The 19,254-nt window shown below is 41.7% G+C and overlaps 1 protein-coding gene across 2 annotated transcripts in view; it reads right to left on the bottom strand.

Annotated features, from left to right (window-relative positions):
* Positions 1-5,488: 5,488 nt before the first annotated feature.
* Positions 5,489-19,254, bottom strand: part of LOC308410654 (growth arrest-specific protein 7-like) — a 56,677-nt gene continuing 42,911 nt past the window's right edge. For both annotated transcript variants that reach the window (XM_080904162.1, XM_080904163.1), the window contains exons 10-14: positions 18,781-18,912; positions 16,536-16,659; positions 13,460-13,539; positions 12,824-12,922; positions 5,489-7,343 (exon numbers count right to left, since the gene is read on the bottom strand). In XM_080904162.1, the coding sequence (XP_080760288.1) occupies positions 7,230-7,343; positions 12,824-12,922; positions 13,460-13,539; positions 16,536-16,659; positions 18,781-18,912 (549 nt within the window). In that variant the 3' untranslated portion in view covers positions 5,489-7,229. The remainder of the gene's footprint in view (positions 7,344-12,823; positions 12,923-13,459; positions 13,540-16,535; positions 16,660-18,780; positions 18,913-19,254) is intronic.

Below are 19,254 nucleotides of genomic sequence, written 5' to 3'. Positions count from 1 at the left end.
AATAAAAAGGTCAGTTTGTCAGGGCGCTAATATTATTGCCCTTTAAGGTTTTTTATTTTTTCTGGAATAATTCGATGGTTGTTTCCAAATAGAAATCATTTATTCGTTCCAAGGAAAACAAGTATGATTAAAAATGGAGAAATCCCTTGCTCTGTTAACAAGCACTTGGGGAAAAGAGATCACTTTTGATGACAGGAATATCCAGCCTGGTGATAGTCACCTCCTCTAACATGTATACCTAAAGACTCCGTTTCCTGACTCTGCAGTGTTATGAGCCGTCCTGACACTCAGTGGTTGCATGCCAGCCTTTTATTGACAGCCAATTTACTCTCTAATACATCTGGCAGCTCTCCAGCGTGTTTTTTTCACACTTGGATTCATTCATTAGATTGAAAGCAAGAAAATCTGGATGAGAGCTCCTTATGAAGGGAATTAGGCTCAGGTTAACAATCCTTCTGTATCAGCCAATCCTATTAGGAGCTGAAGGTCAGTTGAGACACACAGCCAACTCACAGTTAGGATAATGTGGGCTTGGCACAGAGAACGATACACTGCTCCAACATGCTCCCCCGCATAGATCATTTGCTTCCCGCGGTCCAACTTGAATCCATTAGTATATTTTACTTTTAGTTTAACTTTTCTTTGTTAAGCTTAGGCTACGTCCACACTAGCCCGGATAGATGTGAAAACAGCGTTTTCGTCTGAAAACGCTCCGCGTCCACACTAGTCATTTTCAAAGAGTCCACATTAAAACGACCGAAAATGCTGACGTTGCAGTTCTGTGCATGCGTGAAACGCAAGATGACTCGACCTGCGTCATTTCCCTCTGCCGTTTATTTACATTCCGGCTCTTTGAATCGTGGCAGCGAAATGGCAAGACAAAGCAACGAATTTTTCAAGTGGACTGATAATGAGGTGGAGTTGTTGCTCTGAGTCACCAACGAGTACAAGGTTTCCAAAGCAAACGAGAACATCGACTGGGAGACGGACCAGAACAAATACGCAAAATATTGGACCGCCTCAAAGAACAGTATCCGGTTGTTCAGTGATGACGCGACGAATCCTACTTCCGGGCCTAAAGTAGTCTGCGTTTAATATGGCTTTTGTGTTGTTAACATGTTTAATGTTTTGTATTTTCTTCTATTTAATCTCAAAAAGCTCCTAAAACAGTCAGTGATCACTGTTGACCTCCCTCGGCTTTTATTACCGCTAATCATTTATTTAAGCTCAGTTTTTAAAACCTTAGGATGTAACTACAGCCCAGCCCATGCAGCAGTATATGAATGACTAACCTCGTATTGTGGATGGATTATCTCAGTTGTTCTCCTGGCTGAAGTTTGGTCCTTTTACAGCATCCTGCCATGCGATTACATTTGTTCCTGACCACCGAGAACACTCACGTTAACTTTTATCGAGTGGAAAAAAAAGTTAGCTTGTTTAAATTATGCTAACATAGCTGTGTCGCTCGCAGTCACGTAGCACATCATTATATACCAGCTAGCCAAATTTCAGTAACCCTACAAACGTCACTGCTGTTTAGCTTTCTGTCTTCATTTATGTTGGAAGTGATAACAGAGCTGTACGTTTGAATTTGTTTCCAAAACCCCGCAGTCAGGACAGGCTATATTGTATTTAGATAGAAGCTAGCGAGCTAACTCCCTGCTAACTTCTAACTCCGTTAAATGTCATAAATTCCGTTTTCATGGATGCCTGGATGTTAAACTCAATTGTTACACCTGGTAGAGCAGAACGCTGATCATTTTATTAAAGATGAAAGACTTTAGACAGTTCTTCAACTCTCAGTAATGCCACAGTGATCGTTTGATATATGGACCTGCAGCGGAGTTTAGGTCCAGACACGGCTAGTGATGTCAGACTGAACAATCGGATTACATGACTGGGTAAGTGGTCACATGACTGCATCATATGACCAACATGCGTCATCGTTTTAGAAAGTCTGCGTTTTCAAGTGTCCACACTGCGACGGGACAGCTCCGTTTTGAAATGTATGCGTTTTTGAGAGCGTTTTCAAAACGCCGTCTCAGTGTGGAAGGGAGGCCAAAACGGAGAGAAAACGATGTGTTTTCAAACGAAAACGCTTTAGTGTGGATGTAGCCTTAAAGCGATAAACAAGAAGACAGTTTGTGTTTGAAGTGACACACAATCCCTTTTTTATGCTAATTAAGAAAGATTCAGGTACTTTTTAGGCATATATTTCAATTTGTGATTAATGCTTAAATCTCCCTTGTTGTTGACTGCCACCTATCTTTTATGGTACTCTGTCACAAAGACACCCAGTGATCTCTAAACACAACACACAGAGCTCTGAAACTCCCAAACTAAATTTAAAGGAAAGTATAGTTAGTTCTCCCTGTTTTCTCTGTATTATTGTAGAGTCTCTACGTTACCTTACAATATAAAGAAATATCAGGGAACTGTTGTTGTGTTGCTATATAAATAAAATTGAATTGACATATTTCATTTGTAGTTTAACACAATAGATAAAGGACTGCTGTGCAGTCAGTTAATATGGAATCTAGCTCTTATTTCCTAAAGTGGGATGAGCTATGACTATATAGACAGTGTTTACCTTTCAGTCTGCCTTTGGTAGCTTTTAGGCCAGGATCTAAGGTTGGGACAGCGGGCACAGGAATGTGATCAGCTCTCCTGCTCTGAGGAACACTGGCTGGTCTTGTCCATGCCACAAAGCTGACACACCAAGTCTTTGTGTGTCATGGGGTGCACCTGCTTGGCACTGCTCATCTCACGGTGCAAAATGAAGGCATTTGTTGTTGCAGTGTCCAGGAAGTGCAGCAAGATGATCCTCTACCAGGGAGCAGTGTTTCTGTGGGTGGAGTAGTGCAGAATGAGCTGATCTGACAGGTCAGCTCCACCCATATCTTTGTTGTAGGCCATGATTGGTGGCCTCACTTGCAGTTTTAACCTTGCTAGTGTTTATCTTGAAGCTAATAGTGTAGCCACTGCTTGATTCAGCCAATAAAAAATGTCATCCCTGATTTAGTTGGCTTGGCCTTCATATATTGTGTCAAACCAGTTTTTGCCGCCTTTTTGGAACATGTTGTTGGTCTCAAAGGTACAGTTTTATCTTGGTTTAAATCCTATCTCTCAGAGAGGTCGTTCTCTGTTGCTATGGGGCAACACTCCTCGGCTTCTGCCCCTATTTATTGTGGTGGTCAAGGGTCCGTGCTCGGTCCTGCTCTTTTCTCTTTGTACATGTTGCCGTTGGGATTAATTTTTAGAAAACATAACATCTCCTTTCACTGTTATGCCGATGATATCCAGATTTATTTACCTTTGAAATCTGATGTGACTGCTTCTTTGCAACCTCTGTTCAACTGTTTGCATGAAGTTAAAATTTGGTTATCACATAATTTTCTTACATTGAACGAGAATAAGACCGAAATCATAGTCTTTGGTAGTCACACTCCGCTAGACCAGTTAGCTGATGCCCTAGGCCCTCTCGCTAGCCATCCTTCGTCCACTGTAAGAAACCTCGGAGTGTTCCTGGATGGCTCTTTTAAACTCGAGAAACAGGTGTCCACTGTGGTAAAAAACAGCTTTTACCAGTTGCGTCAGATTTCCAAAGCAAAGCCGTTTCTTCCTTTAAAAGATCTTGAAAAGCTTATCCACGCATTTATTACATCCAGATTGGACTACTGTAACTCCCTCTACTCGGGCCTCCAACACTCCTCTCTTTGCCGGCTCCAGTTAATTCAAAATGCAGCTGCGCGTCTTTTAACAGGTACGAGAATTCATGAACACATAACTCCAATTTTAGCCAAATTACATTGGCTCCCTGTTAAATATCGTATAGATTTTAAAATTCTTTTGTTCACTTTTAATATTTTGAATAATTTAGCGCCCAGTTATATTTCTGATTTACTCCATTCATACAATCCCAACAGGGCACTTAGATCATCCAACCATAGGCTCCTAGCACAACCTAGGACTCGAATGAAGTCGAGAGGCGACCGGGCCTTTGCATCCGTGGCACCCAGACTCTGGAATAACCTCCCCGTTCATATTCGCACCGCCGAGTCTATCCAGTCTTTTAAATTACGTCTTAAAACTTATTTTTTTACTTTGGCTTTTGATTCTGTCTAGTTGGCTGTTTTAGCTTGTTGCGTTGTTACCTATTTTTTGTTGTCCTCTTCTATTGTTTGTTTTAATTGTCTCATGTTTTTATTGACTGTGAAGCACTATGGTCAACACTGTTGTTTTTAATATGTGCTATAGGCTATAAATAAATTTTGATTTGATTTGATTTTGATTTTTTTCTTTTTTTACCCCCGTCCTTTTATCCGTCCTCAGGTCTTCTACCTTGCCTTTTATACAGACTTCACAGTGTCCATGGAATAGCTGAGTACTCACCTGTAAGCTTGTTTAACTTAACTATTTAATGTTTAAATCCAATCTGTATGTTGTACCAGTCTGATCAGGTCTCATATTTGCCATCATTTGGCAATTATTGGCATTATTTGAGGTTTAAAGCTGTTTTTGAAACTTGCAAAATGCGAGTATCTGTGGGCTTGTTAATTTAGCCTAAGTCGAATATAATCACTGGTTCGTGTGTCCATGGGTTCTAGTCGTTGGTACTTCAGCCTGACAGCAGCCTCCTTCACTTGTGTGACCATCTGGGCCTTATATTCATTCTTCCAGTGAACAAGTACTGAATGCAAGTTCAACACCTGGAATCAACTCCAGATCTTGTATCAGTTTAATTCAGAATAATGAGGGAACAGATCTCATATGCTCATCAAACTTGTCAGCTGTTCAGTTTAGTTAGAGCAGAGGTGTGAAACATAAGGTCAGAGGGCCTCCAGTTTTGAAACTTTTGGGGCTTATAAAGTATTTTTTAATAAGTATTCCAGCATTTTCTTAATGATAAAGACATTCATTTTCATTTTTCATAGTCATTCATGTTACAAAACACAGATAAGCAATTAAATGACAGAAGATTTCCTGTTTTGTCACTACTATAATTTTTTTTCTTTTCTTTTTTACAATGGCTCCACAGTACTTAAAAAAGGACAATTTCTGTAAATTAACAAACAAAAATCATTTTTTGTAATTACAGGACAGCCTCGGCAATGAGCTACCAGAACATTCTCTGTAATTTTACACATTTAATTGTTGTAATTTATGACCAAAGACTTGTGGCAGCATTTCTCTGTTATGCAGAAAAAACGAGATGTACTGCTGAAAATAGACTTTCTAAGATACGTCAGGGTTAAGAGTGTAGTTTACATATTTACATTGATATAAAGGGGAGTTTCCCTGATCCGGTCCACAGACGGCTATATAACTTTCACATTGCTGCTTTTTATAAAAAACATCTATAATTCCCAAACAGTTCATGCTAGATGTCTGGAAAACCTCGTGAATTAAAGCTGATATTGATTGTGCCATTGTTCAATAATATAATTCAGGTGTAAAATGTAAAAAAAACCAACCCCATAATAATCATATTTGGATTCATTATATGAAAATCTGTAAGAAACACTTGAGCAGTGTTATGAGCTGCAGGTTTAACATAAAACATGTTCACCAGGTTTATGAGTTTAAATTTTTTTTATTCACATCAATCAGATCTTAAATGAAACATCTTGCAGATGTAACTGCCCATTTCTAAACCCCCAGCCCCCCCTGGCAGAGTTACATAACGACACGCTGTGGCATTTAATTTTCAAAGAGGAGATTTATTTTGGACACTGCATTCCTCACTACACCGTTGGGACAGAGGTCACCTGTGATCCAACATTCTTAAAAACATTGGGAAAATCGGATTAAACTCACGTTAATGAAAACAGTCACCACAGAAGGGCAGTTAACTCAACCGTTATGTCATTGTGGATTCTGGTCAAGAACATTTAGTTGGAACATAACTCGTCACACTTAGTGCACAACATTGAGACACACTTATAAAAACCTCTACAACAAATACACTATTTCAAACCTACACATGAAGCCGTTTTGGGGGTGGGGGTCAAAGCAAAGTCTGAATGTGCTGCAGGGGACGAACGGTCAGTGTTTTTCATAAGGCAGCTAAGCATTTCTTTACTTTTTCACAACTTTTTTTGAGTGCCTGGCAGCTGGATTAAAAGCTTTATTATTTAACTTTGTCCTTCTGGGAACATAGAAAAGAAAAATTATTCCAAAACAAACAAAATGTAAAGACCGCGACAGACAAACACATATATGTAAACACGGACACGTAGTCTACATGCAGTCTCTGATATTTCTATCACCTCGCACTTCCCGCTGCATGTCGACCCTTAAAGATCTTCTCTTTAAGGGTCGACAAAACGTGAAACAGACGACGTTGAACAGTGCAAACATCGAACCAGTATGTACAAATGTACACCGATGCAGAGAAGAATAAATCAAGGACATTCCAGGTATATAACCGTTAGGCACTAAAAGGTGTTTCAGTGTAATTTGGACCACCTTTTCCTCCTTCGCGCTGATTCAAAATAGACCCTGGCCTAAATCTTGGGACTCCATCTTGGGACTTGTGCTGAGTGTAATCAAATCCCGATTGCAAAATGCTTGGAAAAGTTGAGGTTTCTGGATATTTATGCTGTACACTTTCCTTTTTTTAAGTGGGAGAAAGCTCCAAAATTATGGACAAGATAGAGAATACCTTGTTTAACTTCCATAAACTACACCGAAACAGCCATCATGGTTCCACAGAGTGTGCAGCTCTCCACGTACAGTGAAAACAATATATTCAAAACATGCATTTCCACCAAAATGGACCAGCAAATTATGAAAATATATCATTCCAAGCTCTCAGTATGCTTCAGTATCCAAAATAATATCAATAATCAGACTTTTTTTTTGTTTGGTTTACTCAGACTGGAAAAGTGTTGGCTGACGCTAAACTGAACAATTCAAAATACGTACATTTTTTTTAATAATCTCAACTTTACAACAGGTAAACAGCAGAATATGTTAAATGGCATTCAGTAAGCTAATGTGGATTATGATGGGGTTTAAATTTAGAAGGAACATGCTGGTACTTGGGTCCGTTACTGTTAGCTGGACTGTTTTCCTCCTCACTGTTCCACTCAGAGAGAGGATGAGCAGACCTCAGGGGTCTGAACATGCACCGTCCCCGAATCAGTGTCATCAAGTGTTCCTGGATTCTGTGGATGTGTTTTAATACTGAAGACAGGACAGCTGATCCCAGGTCAGGCCGGGACGAGCTATATGTCCATATCCACAGGCCGAACATCGCCGGTTTTGTTCTCCTTCACCCACAGCTCTCTGTCTTTGGCGGGATCCACATTCTGCAGCAGCTGGTCGACGGGCTCAACCATCTGAAAAGATATTAACAGTAATGTGACCCCTTAAAACTTCAGTCTTCATTCAGAGTTAAACACCTAAAGGTCAGGTGCTCAGGAGGTGCTGAGCGGTCAGTTGATTGGATAATCTGCCCAAAAATCCCAAAAGAGTTTGGTGACAAACTAAACCACAAACTTTAGTGACAGTTTTTATATAACAACATGTTTCATTACTTGCAAAATCAATGACTTTGACCCAAATGACTTCTTCACAATCAGCTGATTTTTTTCAGGCCCCCAAACTGCAGTGGAGGAGGTCGAAATGCAGCGTTTTTGAGCCCTCATAACCCCACAAGTACAGGAGATATCCACATGAAATGTTCAGGACTGAAAATCAGGAAGCTCATCACCCAGTGTCACAAATATTAGCACATTTTTGAGTCTGTGTGGCCTGGATGTCAAAAAGGAGACCTTATTTTGAGCAGCTACCTGTCCCACCTGGTGACATGAGGCTTTTAACTTTACCCAACATGCACCTTTTTAGGTTTTCTCTTGCAAATGATCAGAAAACAATTTAAACATTCAGGAGAACAGTGCTTCTTTTCCTGTTTCTCTAATTCTCTTTATAAGGAGCTCTTATTCTCAGAGACGTTAACCAGTGCAGTTTATTCAAACTGTGATCCCAAAAATGATTCTAGAAGCAAATCATGCTGTACATAGATGAGATTTTGGACATTTGGAGCAACTCAAAAATGCAAGAACAAGTCCAAGAGGGGAATCCACCTTTTTCCAGATGGGATTCATATCCTCGGACTTCACACTCGGCTGCACAAAGCAAAGAATGTAAGCCTCAATCAAGCCAACGGAAATGCAACATGAGGCCGAGACCATGGTCGGGAGTTCAAGGTTCAAGGTTCTTTATTATTTGTCACATGCATAGTTATACAAGTATAACACACAGTGAAATGTAGCCTGACACGCTCCTCGACATGTGCAAAAATTGGGGGGGGGGGGGTGTAGAGGAAGAACATTATATATATATATATATATATATATATATATATATATATATATATATATATATATATATATATATATATATCTAGTCCGGCATCTCCTGGTGTAGGTGTCCTGAAGCGGGGGGAGAGCAATCCTGCAGCAGCGTTCTGCTGTACGGATCACTCTCTGGAGAGCTTTTTGGTCCTTCACACAGCTGTTCCCGAACCACGATGTCATGTTCTGTGTGAGGATGCTCTCCACAGCGCCTCTATAGAAAATCCTGAGGATCTTTGGAGAGACCCTGAACTTCCTCAGTTGTCGTAGGTGATACAGGCGCTGCCTAGCCTTTTTGGTCTGGACCTGAATGTGGGCAGCCCATGTCAGGTCTGAGGAGATGTGGACACCAAGATACTTGAAGGACTGCACCCTCTCCACTGGAGCTCCATTGATGATAATGGGCTTGTAGTCTCTGTGCTGACCCCTTCTGAAGTCCACCACCAGCTCCTTGGTCTTGCTGACGTTCAGCTGGAGGTGGTTGTCCTCCAGCACCACGATGCCAGATTCTTCACTTCATCCATGTAGGCCGCCTCATCGTTGTTGGAGATGGCACCCAACACCACTGTGTCGTCAGCAAACTTCACAATGGTGTTGGAGCCATGGGTGGCCACACAGTCTGAAGTGTAGAGGGAGTAGAGCAGTGGCGAGAGGACACATCCCTGAGGTGCTCCTGTGTTGATGGTGATGCTGTTGGAGAAGCACCTGCCCACCCTCACCACCTGAGTTCTGCCAGTGAGGAAGTCCAACACCCATGCACACAGACGGCTGTTAAGTCCCAGATCCCTCAGCTTTGTGAACAGTCTGCAGGGCACTATTGTGTTAAACGCTGAACTGTAATCAACAAACAGCATTCGCACATAGTTACCCTGTTTCTTGTCCACGTGGCTGAGAGTGGTGTGTAGGACGTGGGCGATGGCATCCTCTGTGGATCTGTTGGATCTGTAGGCGAACTGCAGCGGATCTGTGGTGTCTGGGATGGAGGAGGAGATGATGTTCTTCAGCAGCCTCTCAAACACCTTCATTACTACCGAGGTCAGTGCAACTGGCCGGTAATCGTTCAGGGATGAGGGTTTGCTGTTCTTGGGCACAGGGATGATGGTGGATCTTTTGAAGCATGTGGGGACCACAGACTTCGCCAGGGACTCGTTGAAGATGTAAGTGAACACACCTGCTAGCTGGTCAGCACAGCAGCGCAGCAGACGGCCGGTGATACCGTCTGGCCCCGCCGCTTTCCTTGTGTTCACTCTCCTCAGTGCCGCTCGGACGTCATGCTCCGCGATGCTGGTCACCGGTCTCTCGCTGATGACGTCACTGTCCTCAGTAGTCAGGCGGTAGATAGCATTAGCCGCCTGGCTAACCTCGAAACGGGCGTAGTTTTGTTTTGTTCATATGTGTGATTAAAGGATGTCTGAATGAGAGGGAGACAGGTGGAAAGGTGAACATCCAAGGAGCAGAGGTAGTAAAAGCAACCTTAACTAACTTGGATCAACCATCCAAAGCAACAGAGGTGAAGAGGAGAGTGCAGGCAGGGTGAAGCAGGTGGAGGTGAGTGTTAGGGGTGAGTTGTGACAGAAGGATAGCAGCAAGAGTGAAAGCGAAGGTGGAACGGCTATGGTGTATGGATTAGAGATGATGGCACTGGCAAAAAGACAGGAGGTGGAGCTGAAGATATTAAGATCTAAACTGGGAGTGACCAGGACAAAGGATGATGAATATGGAGGATAAGAAAAAGAAGAAGAACTAATGATGTGAACCAGAGATTTTAACTCAGAATACTGTGAGTCTTCCATAAAGTCTGTGTGCTAACAGAGGCTAAACCAGATCATGAGATTACCGTGGCCTACGGCTGCAACTCCCATCTGTATTCATTAGTCGGGTTCATTGAGCTTCAGTGTTGCTGCACATTTAAAATCTTCCTCTATGCAGACGAAAACAAAAAGTGAGCAATCCAAACGTAAAAGCTGTGTGACTTGAACTGTCCTATATTTTGCTTGCAGATGATTGTATTGGTTTCATCTCTGGTGCGTCTGTCACCTCTGCGGTATTCATGTTGTCAGCTTTCACGCAGAGAGGCGCCCTCGTTCTGGAAGCTTCCTACAGCGCTGACAGAAAACGTCTCGTCACATTCAAAGGCCTTTGGCCCTAAATGAGCAGAACGTCTGGGCGGGTTTCTCTGAGGATCTGAGAGAGCTCAGCCGGCGCGCTGCATCAAAGGCTGACGCGGGATCGCCCAGGGCTCGCTCTGTCACAGCACCTACGCTCGCCAGCTCAAGAAGCACGAAGCACGAAGTCGCATCACAGCAGTGACACCACTGCTGATGGTTTACTCGGACCCGTAATGCACCGATTAGCTGATTATTCAGTCTGTTGTTCAGTAAAGGTGAGAATCACCAGACGGTCCACGATATGATGTTATTACAAAACTTCTTATTGCGATTTTTATAATATTCTGCGATATGCTCAGTATGGCAATTACATTTATCGTGACTCAAAGTTAAACTTTGTTAATATCTGTTTTAGCCAATAAAAAGGTGTCACTTCAGTTACTTATTTTCTGCAAAATGAAATTGTCAAGCATACCAACGCTGTCACCGTCTGACATCAGACTGCTACTGAATGGGGTCAAGTCGGCAATTACATGTAATCTGTTACTGATAACACAGCAATTAACTATGATGTTGACATAGACAGAAATCCACATTTAACTACTAAATGTGAGCTCAGCAAACTTCCTGGTCTATAGGAATGTAACCAGAATAAAACCAGCTGGTGGCAAAGACTGATTCACTGATGGTAACATGTTGGTTATCTGTCTGCATTTATACACTAAACTCAATTATTTGCAAAGCTACAACAATCTCTGAGTGTGACTGCAGTCAGTCCAAGTTAGACTGAGCCTTGTATCAGGAGACCTGTGCCTGGTGATCTAAAGATGCTGTGAGTGTGCAACACCCTCAAGCTCCGGGAAACCATTTACTCACCAAAACTAAACTAGGACGTAGCATTGTCATGGTGTTCAGTGTTGGTTTCTCGTTGAGCTGATTTAAGTTTGCTTTGCTAACGTTATTATAGGACAGCGGTGCATGAGATGAGCCCTCTGGTTCATACTGTTCCCATATCACCACACACACATCGCGATGCTATGCTGTATCGATTTTTTCCCCACACCTCAATCATTTGGTTCAGAAAATGTACGTTGCCAGGCGGCCTCTTCACATTTTATAATTTATCATATATGACAAAAAAAAAGGAACACGTCCCTTTGAGATGCTGAACTTTGGATTTTCCCCCCTATTTTTGCCACAGAAATTATTTATATATCATATTAGTACTACTTTTGATACTTACACCCTCGTTAAGGCACTGGCTTGGTGTAGGCGAGAGGTGTGGCATGGGTTACCCCAAATACTTCCATCAGACTAAGCCTGAATGTGGCCCAAAGAAAACTGCAATGTGTGACCTGTTTTAGGTGGATTAACTAGCCAATATTTTCACTCTGACTCTAAATACAAAAAAAGTTATGATATACAGTGATGTGAGTCTATAAGAAGCAAATCAACTCCATTCAGTATTAAAACCAACTGTTTTAAGGATAATGCGGAACTACAAATTAATAGAATGTAGCTAAAAAGCAGGGATTGAAAAGATGTTTTTCCAAAGTCTGACACTGAAGGCTCTCGCCGACAGTCTCTGCTTGGATCTGGAAAAAAGGGAACTGCAGTGTTACTGTGGAATAAATTAGGGACGCTAGCTTCTGGCTCCGAAGTGTGTGGGTACATCCATCATTTACAAGCCATCTACAATCTTAAGGGTGAGATTTCTGTTTTCATCTGTGAATATGAAATGAGTACACAACATCAGTGGCTTTGGAGACGGATTTAGAGTTCTTGTGATCAAAAAACAGCAGGAAACACAGAATTACAGTTACCAGGAAAACTGAGCGAGAAACTGAAGTGATTAAGTAAAAAATAAGGTGAGAAAAAGGCTCTGCAGATTACACAAAGACTAGAAACCTGCAAAGACAGAAGCAGAAACTATTAATAATAATAATAATGGATTGGATTTATTTACGCTTTTCAAGGCACCCAAAGCGCTTTACAATGCCACTATTCATTCACTCTCACATTCATACACTGGTGGAGGCAAGCTACAGTTGTAGCCACAGCTGCCCTGGGGCAGACTGACAGAGGCGAGGCTGCCATATCGCGCCATCGGCCCCTCTGGCCAACACCAGTAGGCAAGTAGGGTAAAGTGTCTTGCCCAGGGACACAACGACCAGGACAGAGAGCCCAGGGATTGAACCGGCGACCTTCCAGTTACAGATGCGATTCCCAACCCCCTGAGCCACGGTCGCCCCAAAAGACAAAACCATTACAAAAAAAGAACAAAAACAGGACACAAAATGACAACAGAAGCCAAAATAATACCACAAAAAAGTGCTAAAACTGCCACAAACTCACACTCTGGTTGAACATGTCTGTTTCATGCCGTAGGGTCGTATACTGTCGTAAATGCTGCTGAATCCACTCGATCCGCTCCACCTCCAGTTTCTCCAGCTCCTACACGGAAAAGGGAAGACAAATGTCCTACTTAGTAAGACAGACAGCCGATAACCGCTGTACTACTGACATCACGCAGATTATCAGTCCTTCATTAATGAGCAGAGATCCCACCACTGAATATGTTGAAATAAAAATCCAGCTTTTGCTCTTTTCTCTGACCTCATATATAAAACGGCCGAGGTTCTTTCAACACAAGCTTAACTTTTACATTTGAATATAATATCAACAGTATTTAGGAAATATTATATCTTTCAGAGGTTATAAATATGATTTAAAACCAGATAAATAATATTTTTTAGACAAATACCTGCACACAATGCTATTAAGTGTCCACTGTTAAAAACCATAACACCTTTAGTTCATTGGTGTAAATGTTTAAAGTCTAATTACAGAACCTAATTGTACTTATTTGTGATTTTCCTGTACAGTATACATTACACAGTATAAAGTGTCACAGCTCAGACCTAGAAGAGAAGACATGCATCATATTTTGTTTCGGTCTTTTTGGCTCGTGAATCACACACAGCTGTTTACCATGCTGGTTGTCACCATTTCTTCAAACCACTTGGACTGGGTTTGGTTGTAGAGGTCCACACAGCGCATCAGGTCATCACCTGGAAAAAACACATAGCAACACGATGAGAAGAACAGCTGATGGTGTTTTATTTTGTTTCAGCTCTGAATGCATGATCGTGGATCTGCTGGTTAACACGTGCTGCAAGGCCTGTAACGATCAGCAGAGGGCGCTCAGGGATCAGCATTCAGCGAGCGCAGCGCCATCACAGATGAATCCCAGCTTCTCGTCGACCTGTACTATAAATGTTTAGCACCTTTCAAGACGATAGAAGCGTTTAATGAACGGTTTACAGCACACTGCACTTCAGCTATAAGCAGATGTAAGGACATTTCACGTGTCGAGAGGCAGCTTTGTTTTACTGTGAGCGGAACGTCTAATTGTGGGTGTCCACAGAAGAAATCCTAAATTTCAGGAGATATTTTGTTGCTGTATCTGTATATTCAGGCTGTGGACAGCTTTTTGCCTTTATGGTACTTGTTAAAGTTTTTTCCTTGAGCAACTTGTTCAGATTTTAGTTTATTTGCTGTCTCATTTATGTAGACCACAATGACTGTGACTAAGTTTTATGGGGCATACAACAGTATTAATCAGCATGCTTCATCCCTGCAGTAATGCGTTATATAAACAGTTACTTTAATAATAAAAAATCTTCTTACAAATCATGACCGAAGGGTACTGAATGACCAAAGAAGGATATATTTTTTTCCCTTTTAAATTTGTGTTTAATAAATAATCAAAATGTAAATAACAGTATAGTATTAAATTATAATTATATGGACATTCAACATAATCTAATAAAAGATGAATTGACCCAGAAGGAATCACGGCTAAATGATGAGCCTGGATGTCAAACAGTAGGTAAAAGCAACTCCTTTTATATGATATAATTCGAGCAGCCATCTCTCCATCATGTGATACGATCCCTTTACAGTTTAACCAAAATGTAGTTTTCTGCTGTGACGTATCAGGAACAGATATTCAGGTATTCAGATATTCATGGCTGTTTCTGTTCCTCTACGCAGCCGACATTAAACTGATGGTTGTGGTTTTTTAACAGAGCTTAAATTTGTTTTTCATCCCTGAAATCTTCTGTAGATATGTGCTGGAACAAAGGGCCATACTTCAACCTGCCCTCGACCTTGAGGTCCTGTAACTGTGAAATATTCACAGGATGAAGGTAAAGTTTTACATGACTTTTTCATTTCCTCCCCTCACATGATTCAAGTAAAGAATTGAAAGAAACTGAACATTTTATGTGTTTTATATTATAGAAATACTGTATTTTTTATAGTAAATTGATAAAACTGCTTTGATGTTGCTATGTTTGTGTTTTGTTTGTGTTATATTGTATTTCATCAGCACTGTGGTTTTTATTAGTTCAAGCTCAGTTCTTAGACAGTTGCCTTTATATGAGGCTGTAAACAGGATTTCCAATACACGCTAAACGTCGACAGTTAAAACAGATGCACGTAGCTTCTGGCTCTGAAAAATGAAGACGACACACAAGTGCCTCTAACCTGTATTCTATTTAATAGCCACCAGGGGGCGAAACCTGTGAAAACAAAAGGATTTCTGGTCCTCTTGAAGTGTACAGGACCTCTCTAAACACTTTCCTGATGATATTATGGGCTCAGTCACTCGTTTCATTGGGTAAAGACTTGTGACTGAAAAGTCATTAGCCATTGAGCATGCAGTCTGTCCCTCGCTCATCACACTGAGTTTGAAAGATGTTGAAAATGCTATTCTAAGGCTTCAAAACTGGACGACAGCACTGCAGCTACTGTCTATGATCCTAAACATCCTTTTGATGTAGTCTCTCCTTCCAGTTTCTTTACTGCCGACCAAAGACGGCAGGAAGTTTAAGCTCTTTGCATCCTTACACTGAGCTAGGAAAAGAGGAAAACCATAGATGCTTTTTAAAATTCCTTCAGTGCAGGTAAAATGGGTAAAACACCTCCCTGTGTTTAGCAGCGAGTAGTATTTGGCCCAACTTTAAGGTAGCAGCAGCACAAAGCCGACATCAATCACCTGAGCCTCGTGGAAGTTATTGATTAGTGTTGTGAACCGTGACTAATCTACTGAGGGGCGGACAGAAAGATTAGTTCCTGCAGAGCGTTTCCTCTCCAGAGGAGAAATATGGAGGGAAACTATTACAACAGGATCTTTTCTCATCAGGATGCCAAACATAGAGTTTCTTCTCTTTGGCGAGAAAACCCCCCACATCATAATAACAATGCATCCACACAGTCTGCAGAATATTGAACATATGGCTGATATTTTAGTTTAAGCCTTCCACGCTGCAGATGGATATGGAGGATGAAAAATGCATAAAAAATATCACAAATCAATATTTATTTATTAATGTACTTTACAGTAACAGTTTTATTTCTGCACATATTTAACTTTTAATTTGAATTTCTGCATTTAATTCTGTACTTCTTTATGTATTTATTAATGTAAAATAACCAATTAATTTTTTAAGTAATGTATTTATTTTACTTAAGCGATAGAACCCTAACTGTAAAGTTGACCAACTAGAAGCTTAGAAAGTTATTATGCAAACAATAACATGACAATAACGTCTAAAAAGGATATAAAGGCACACACTGTTGTGATGTTAGAGGACCAAATATTCGACTTCCTGTCCACACGCGAGTGCAGAACTTGAGTTTTTGAAAACTTTAGTCTTCAGTGACATAAACAGATGTTTACATGTGTGAGCGAAATGTCAAAAAGCATAAAATAAGGTAACAATAAGGCTGGTTTCCATCTTCTCCTTTCTTTAAACAAAAACAGGTTTACTGTCCAAAACGTCAAACTGCTCCTTTACCCCAGGAACAAGGGGAACTAAAACCACTTACAAACCTCTTTTATCGTTTCCAGCTGCTCACAGATGTGCTTTAAAACTTCATTATCCTGTTCTTTTATCCAGCTGTTTCAGATTCCTGTAAACTTTCCCCCCTCACATAAAATTCCCTGAATTTTCCATTTATTATTTGACGACTGTACTTTTGTGAGACTTTGACCTCTGACCTGCTTGTGTGGATTTCCGCCGGGCCTTCTTTATGTCCTCCTCCGTCTTATTGCTGAGTTTAATTTCCAGCTGCTGGGTCTTCACCTCCAGATCCTTCTGCCTGTCTGCCAGGGCTTTACGTGCCTGCGGCGCGCACAGAAACAATGAGTCATTCGTGGTAATCCTCAGATTTACTGCACCTACATCTATTACTACAGTCATTATAGCCTTTTCATGCTGGCTTCTGACTTCCGTGCTGCGATCCTGGTCTCATCCTTTAATCTTCTTCTAATCCATATCATTGAGTCTTTCCTCTTATTCTGTACATAGGCAACTCTCCAAGGTTGTGCTGTGATTGTGTTTGAAATGTAAACACAGAATAATATAATAAAGGCGATGTGAGCCAAAACAGCCCATTTTAAACCTGAGACATTGAGCAGCAGATATTTCTTTTCAGTTTTATCAGAGTTAAGACAGAAAAACCAAAAAAATAAAGCATAATGCAGATATTAAAAAGTGGTATAGTATAGTACACAGTAAATCTGAAGACTGTTTAAGAGCTTAAGGTAAAAATCTAAAAGAAACTGAAAATAGAAACGTATGTAAAAAGTTGAATATAATTCATTAAAGTGTCTACAGGACAAGAACTTAATAAGTCCATCCATCGCAGTCCAGATCACGAGGACGGCTGTCTAAGTAGTAATGCCCAGACCTCCATCTCTGCGGACCCTCTAGCTCTTCTGGGGGATACCAAAGTGTTCCCAGGCCAGCCAAGAAATCTCTGGGTCTGCCCCAGGGCCTCCTCCTGATAGGACAAGTCTGGAACATCTCACCCAGGAGGCGCCCAGAAGGCATCCTAATAATCGCTCCTTTCAATGTGGAGGAAGAGTAGCGGCTCTACTCTGAGGCTGTCCTGAATGACTGCACTTTCACGCTCTCTCTTCACCACGATGGACCAGTGCAATGTCTGCATCACTGCAAATACAGCGGGTAATGAAAATTACCCTTTTCATACCAAAAACCACGGCCTCAGACTGAGATGCAATTCTCTTTCCAGCTGCTTCACACTGGTCTGCAAACAGCCCAATGTGAGCAGGTCAACGCTCGACGATCTGCAAAAGCAGCGACGAGATCCCGAGGCCCACAAAAATTCTGAACAGCATCTGGACAGCCATGGTCGCAGAGTCCAACACCCAATGAGATGAATCTGACTTACAGCTGGCAATAAAAGGGCCAAGCAATTATAGCGGTTGCACAGGAGGACTTCAATACCCTATACTTCTAAAATCCAGATGCTCTGAGTACACAAAACACATGTAGACTGGTTAGACAAACTCCCACACATCCTCGCATAGCATTGAGAGTATAAAGAGCTGGTCCAGTGTTTCAGGACGACTGGCACATCGTTCTCCTTGAATCCAAAGTGTGACTAATGGGTCCTCTCCAGCACCCTGGCATAAGCCTTCATGACTTCCACACAGTATCGCTGAGGTGTCGACCACAACAGCCCCACATCATCCAGAGCTTTCAGAAACTCAGGGCATCAGAGTGAATTTCATCCACCCTGCCACTGCCACCAGACTCTGCCTCCACCATAGAAGGAGTGTCATTGGGACTAAAGAGAAGCATTCCTTCCAAGACCTGACTATGTCCTAAGCTAAGGTCAGCTGAACGCCTTTCCCAACGTACACAGTGTGGACAGGAAGCTGCTTAACCCTCCTGAGTCGCCTCATGGACCAACCGACACAGCGTTATCTTATTTTGCTGAATAACTACGATGCAGCAAAATAAAAACAGAATAAAAATGGCTTTCTACAAGTAGGAAATGATTTCCACCTATGTTATGTGTGGCACTAATAAGACCAATAATCTTAATGGAAACAGCAAAAGGCTCCCTAGATCTCTAGTAGAAATGACGGTGCATGAACAACTGCCAACAAAGCGAGGTTGTTGGCTCTGCTTCTAGCTCTTCTGGCAGTGAAAACACAGTGTTCACATATTGCTGCCACCCACCACAACATGCCACAAAAATAAAAGTGAAAAGCAGAAAAAAAATGATCTGTGCAAGACAGAATCCGCATCCATTCATGAGCTGATACAGCAGGTGGGAAGCAGCAACAAAACACCGACTGCCATGAAGGGCCGAGCGTAGGAGGTACCGGAGCTGCTATCATTATGTCATCACTCTGATCCAAACAAACACTCGTCTGCGTGAAGCTTTACTGCATGTTTTGTGTGCATGTCAGCGACGGCATCACCACGCACCTTCTCCACGCTGGCGTAGCGGCTGGCCAGCTGCTTCCTGAGGTCGGCGATGTGATGGTCGTACTTCTTCAGGTCCTTCTTGAAGTTGTCGCCCCTGAAGGTCAGCAAGGGCTTCTCTACCTCCGTGTGGAGCTGTGAAAACAAAGCAGTCAGATATCAGTAATGTGCAGCGTGCTTTAAGAGCTTTCTGGTGTTCCTAATGCTTTGCTCTCTCATTTTCAGTAAAATGCAGTCAAATACAAAACCACCCACCCATGCACAAAATCAGAAATAAATCTAAAGAATGACTTTAAGCTTTACTCAGCTATTCAGCAATTATGGCAGAGCTGCTTTAGGTGCCCCTCCCTGAGCCCGGTTCTGCTTCCTGTTAAAAGAGTTTCTCCTTCCCTCTGTCACCAAGTGCTTGCTCAAAGAGGGTCATTTGATTGCTGGGTTTTCTCTCTATTATTACAGAGTCTTTACCTTACTGTCCTT

The sequence above is a fragment of the Rhamphochromis sp. 'chilingali' genome (genome assembly GCF_963969265.1).
Source record: "Rhamphochromis sp. 'chilingali' genome assembly, chromosome: 15".
Taxonomy (NCBI): Eukaryota; Metazoa; Chordata; class Actinopteri; order Cichliformes; family Cichlidae; genus Rhamphochromis; species Rhamphochromis sp. 'chilingali'.
Note: the sequence above shows the minus strand (reverse complement) of the source record. Positions and strands in the feature narration are given on the sequence as shown.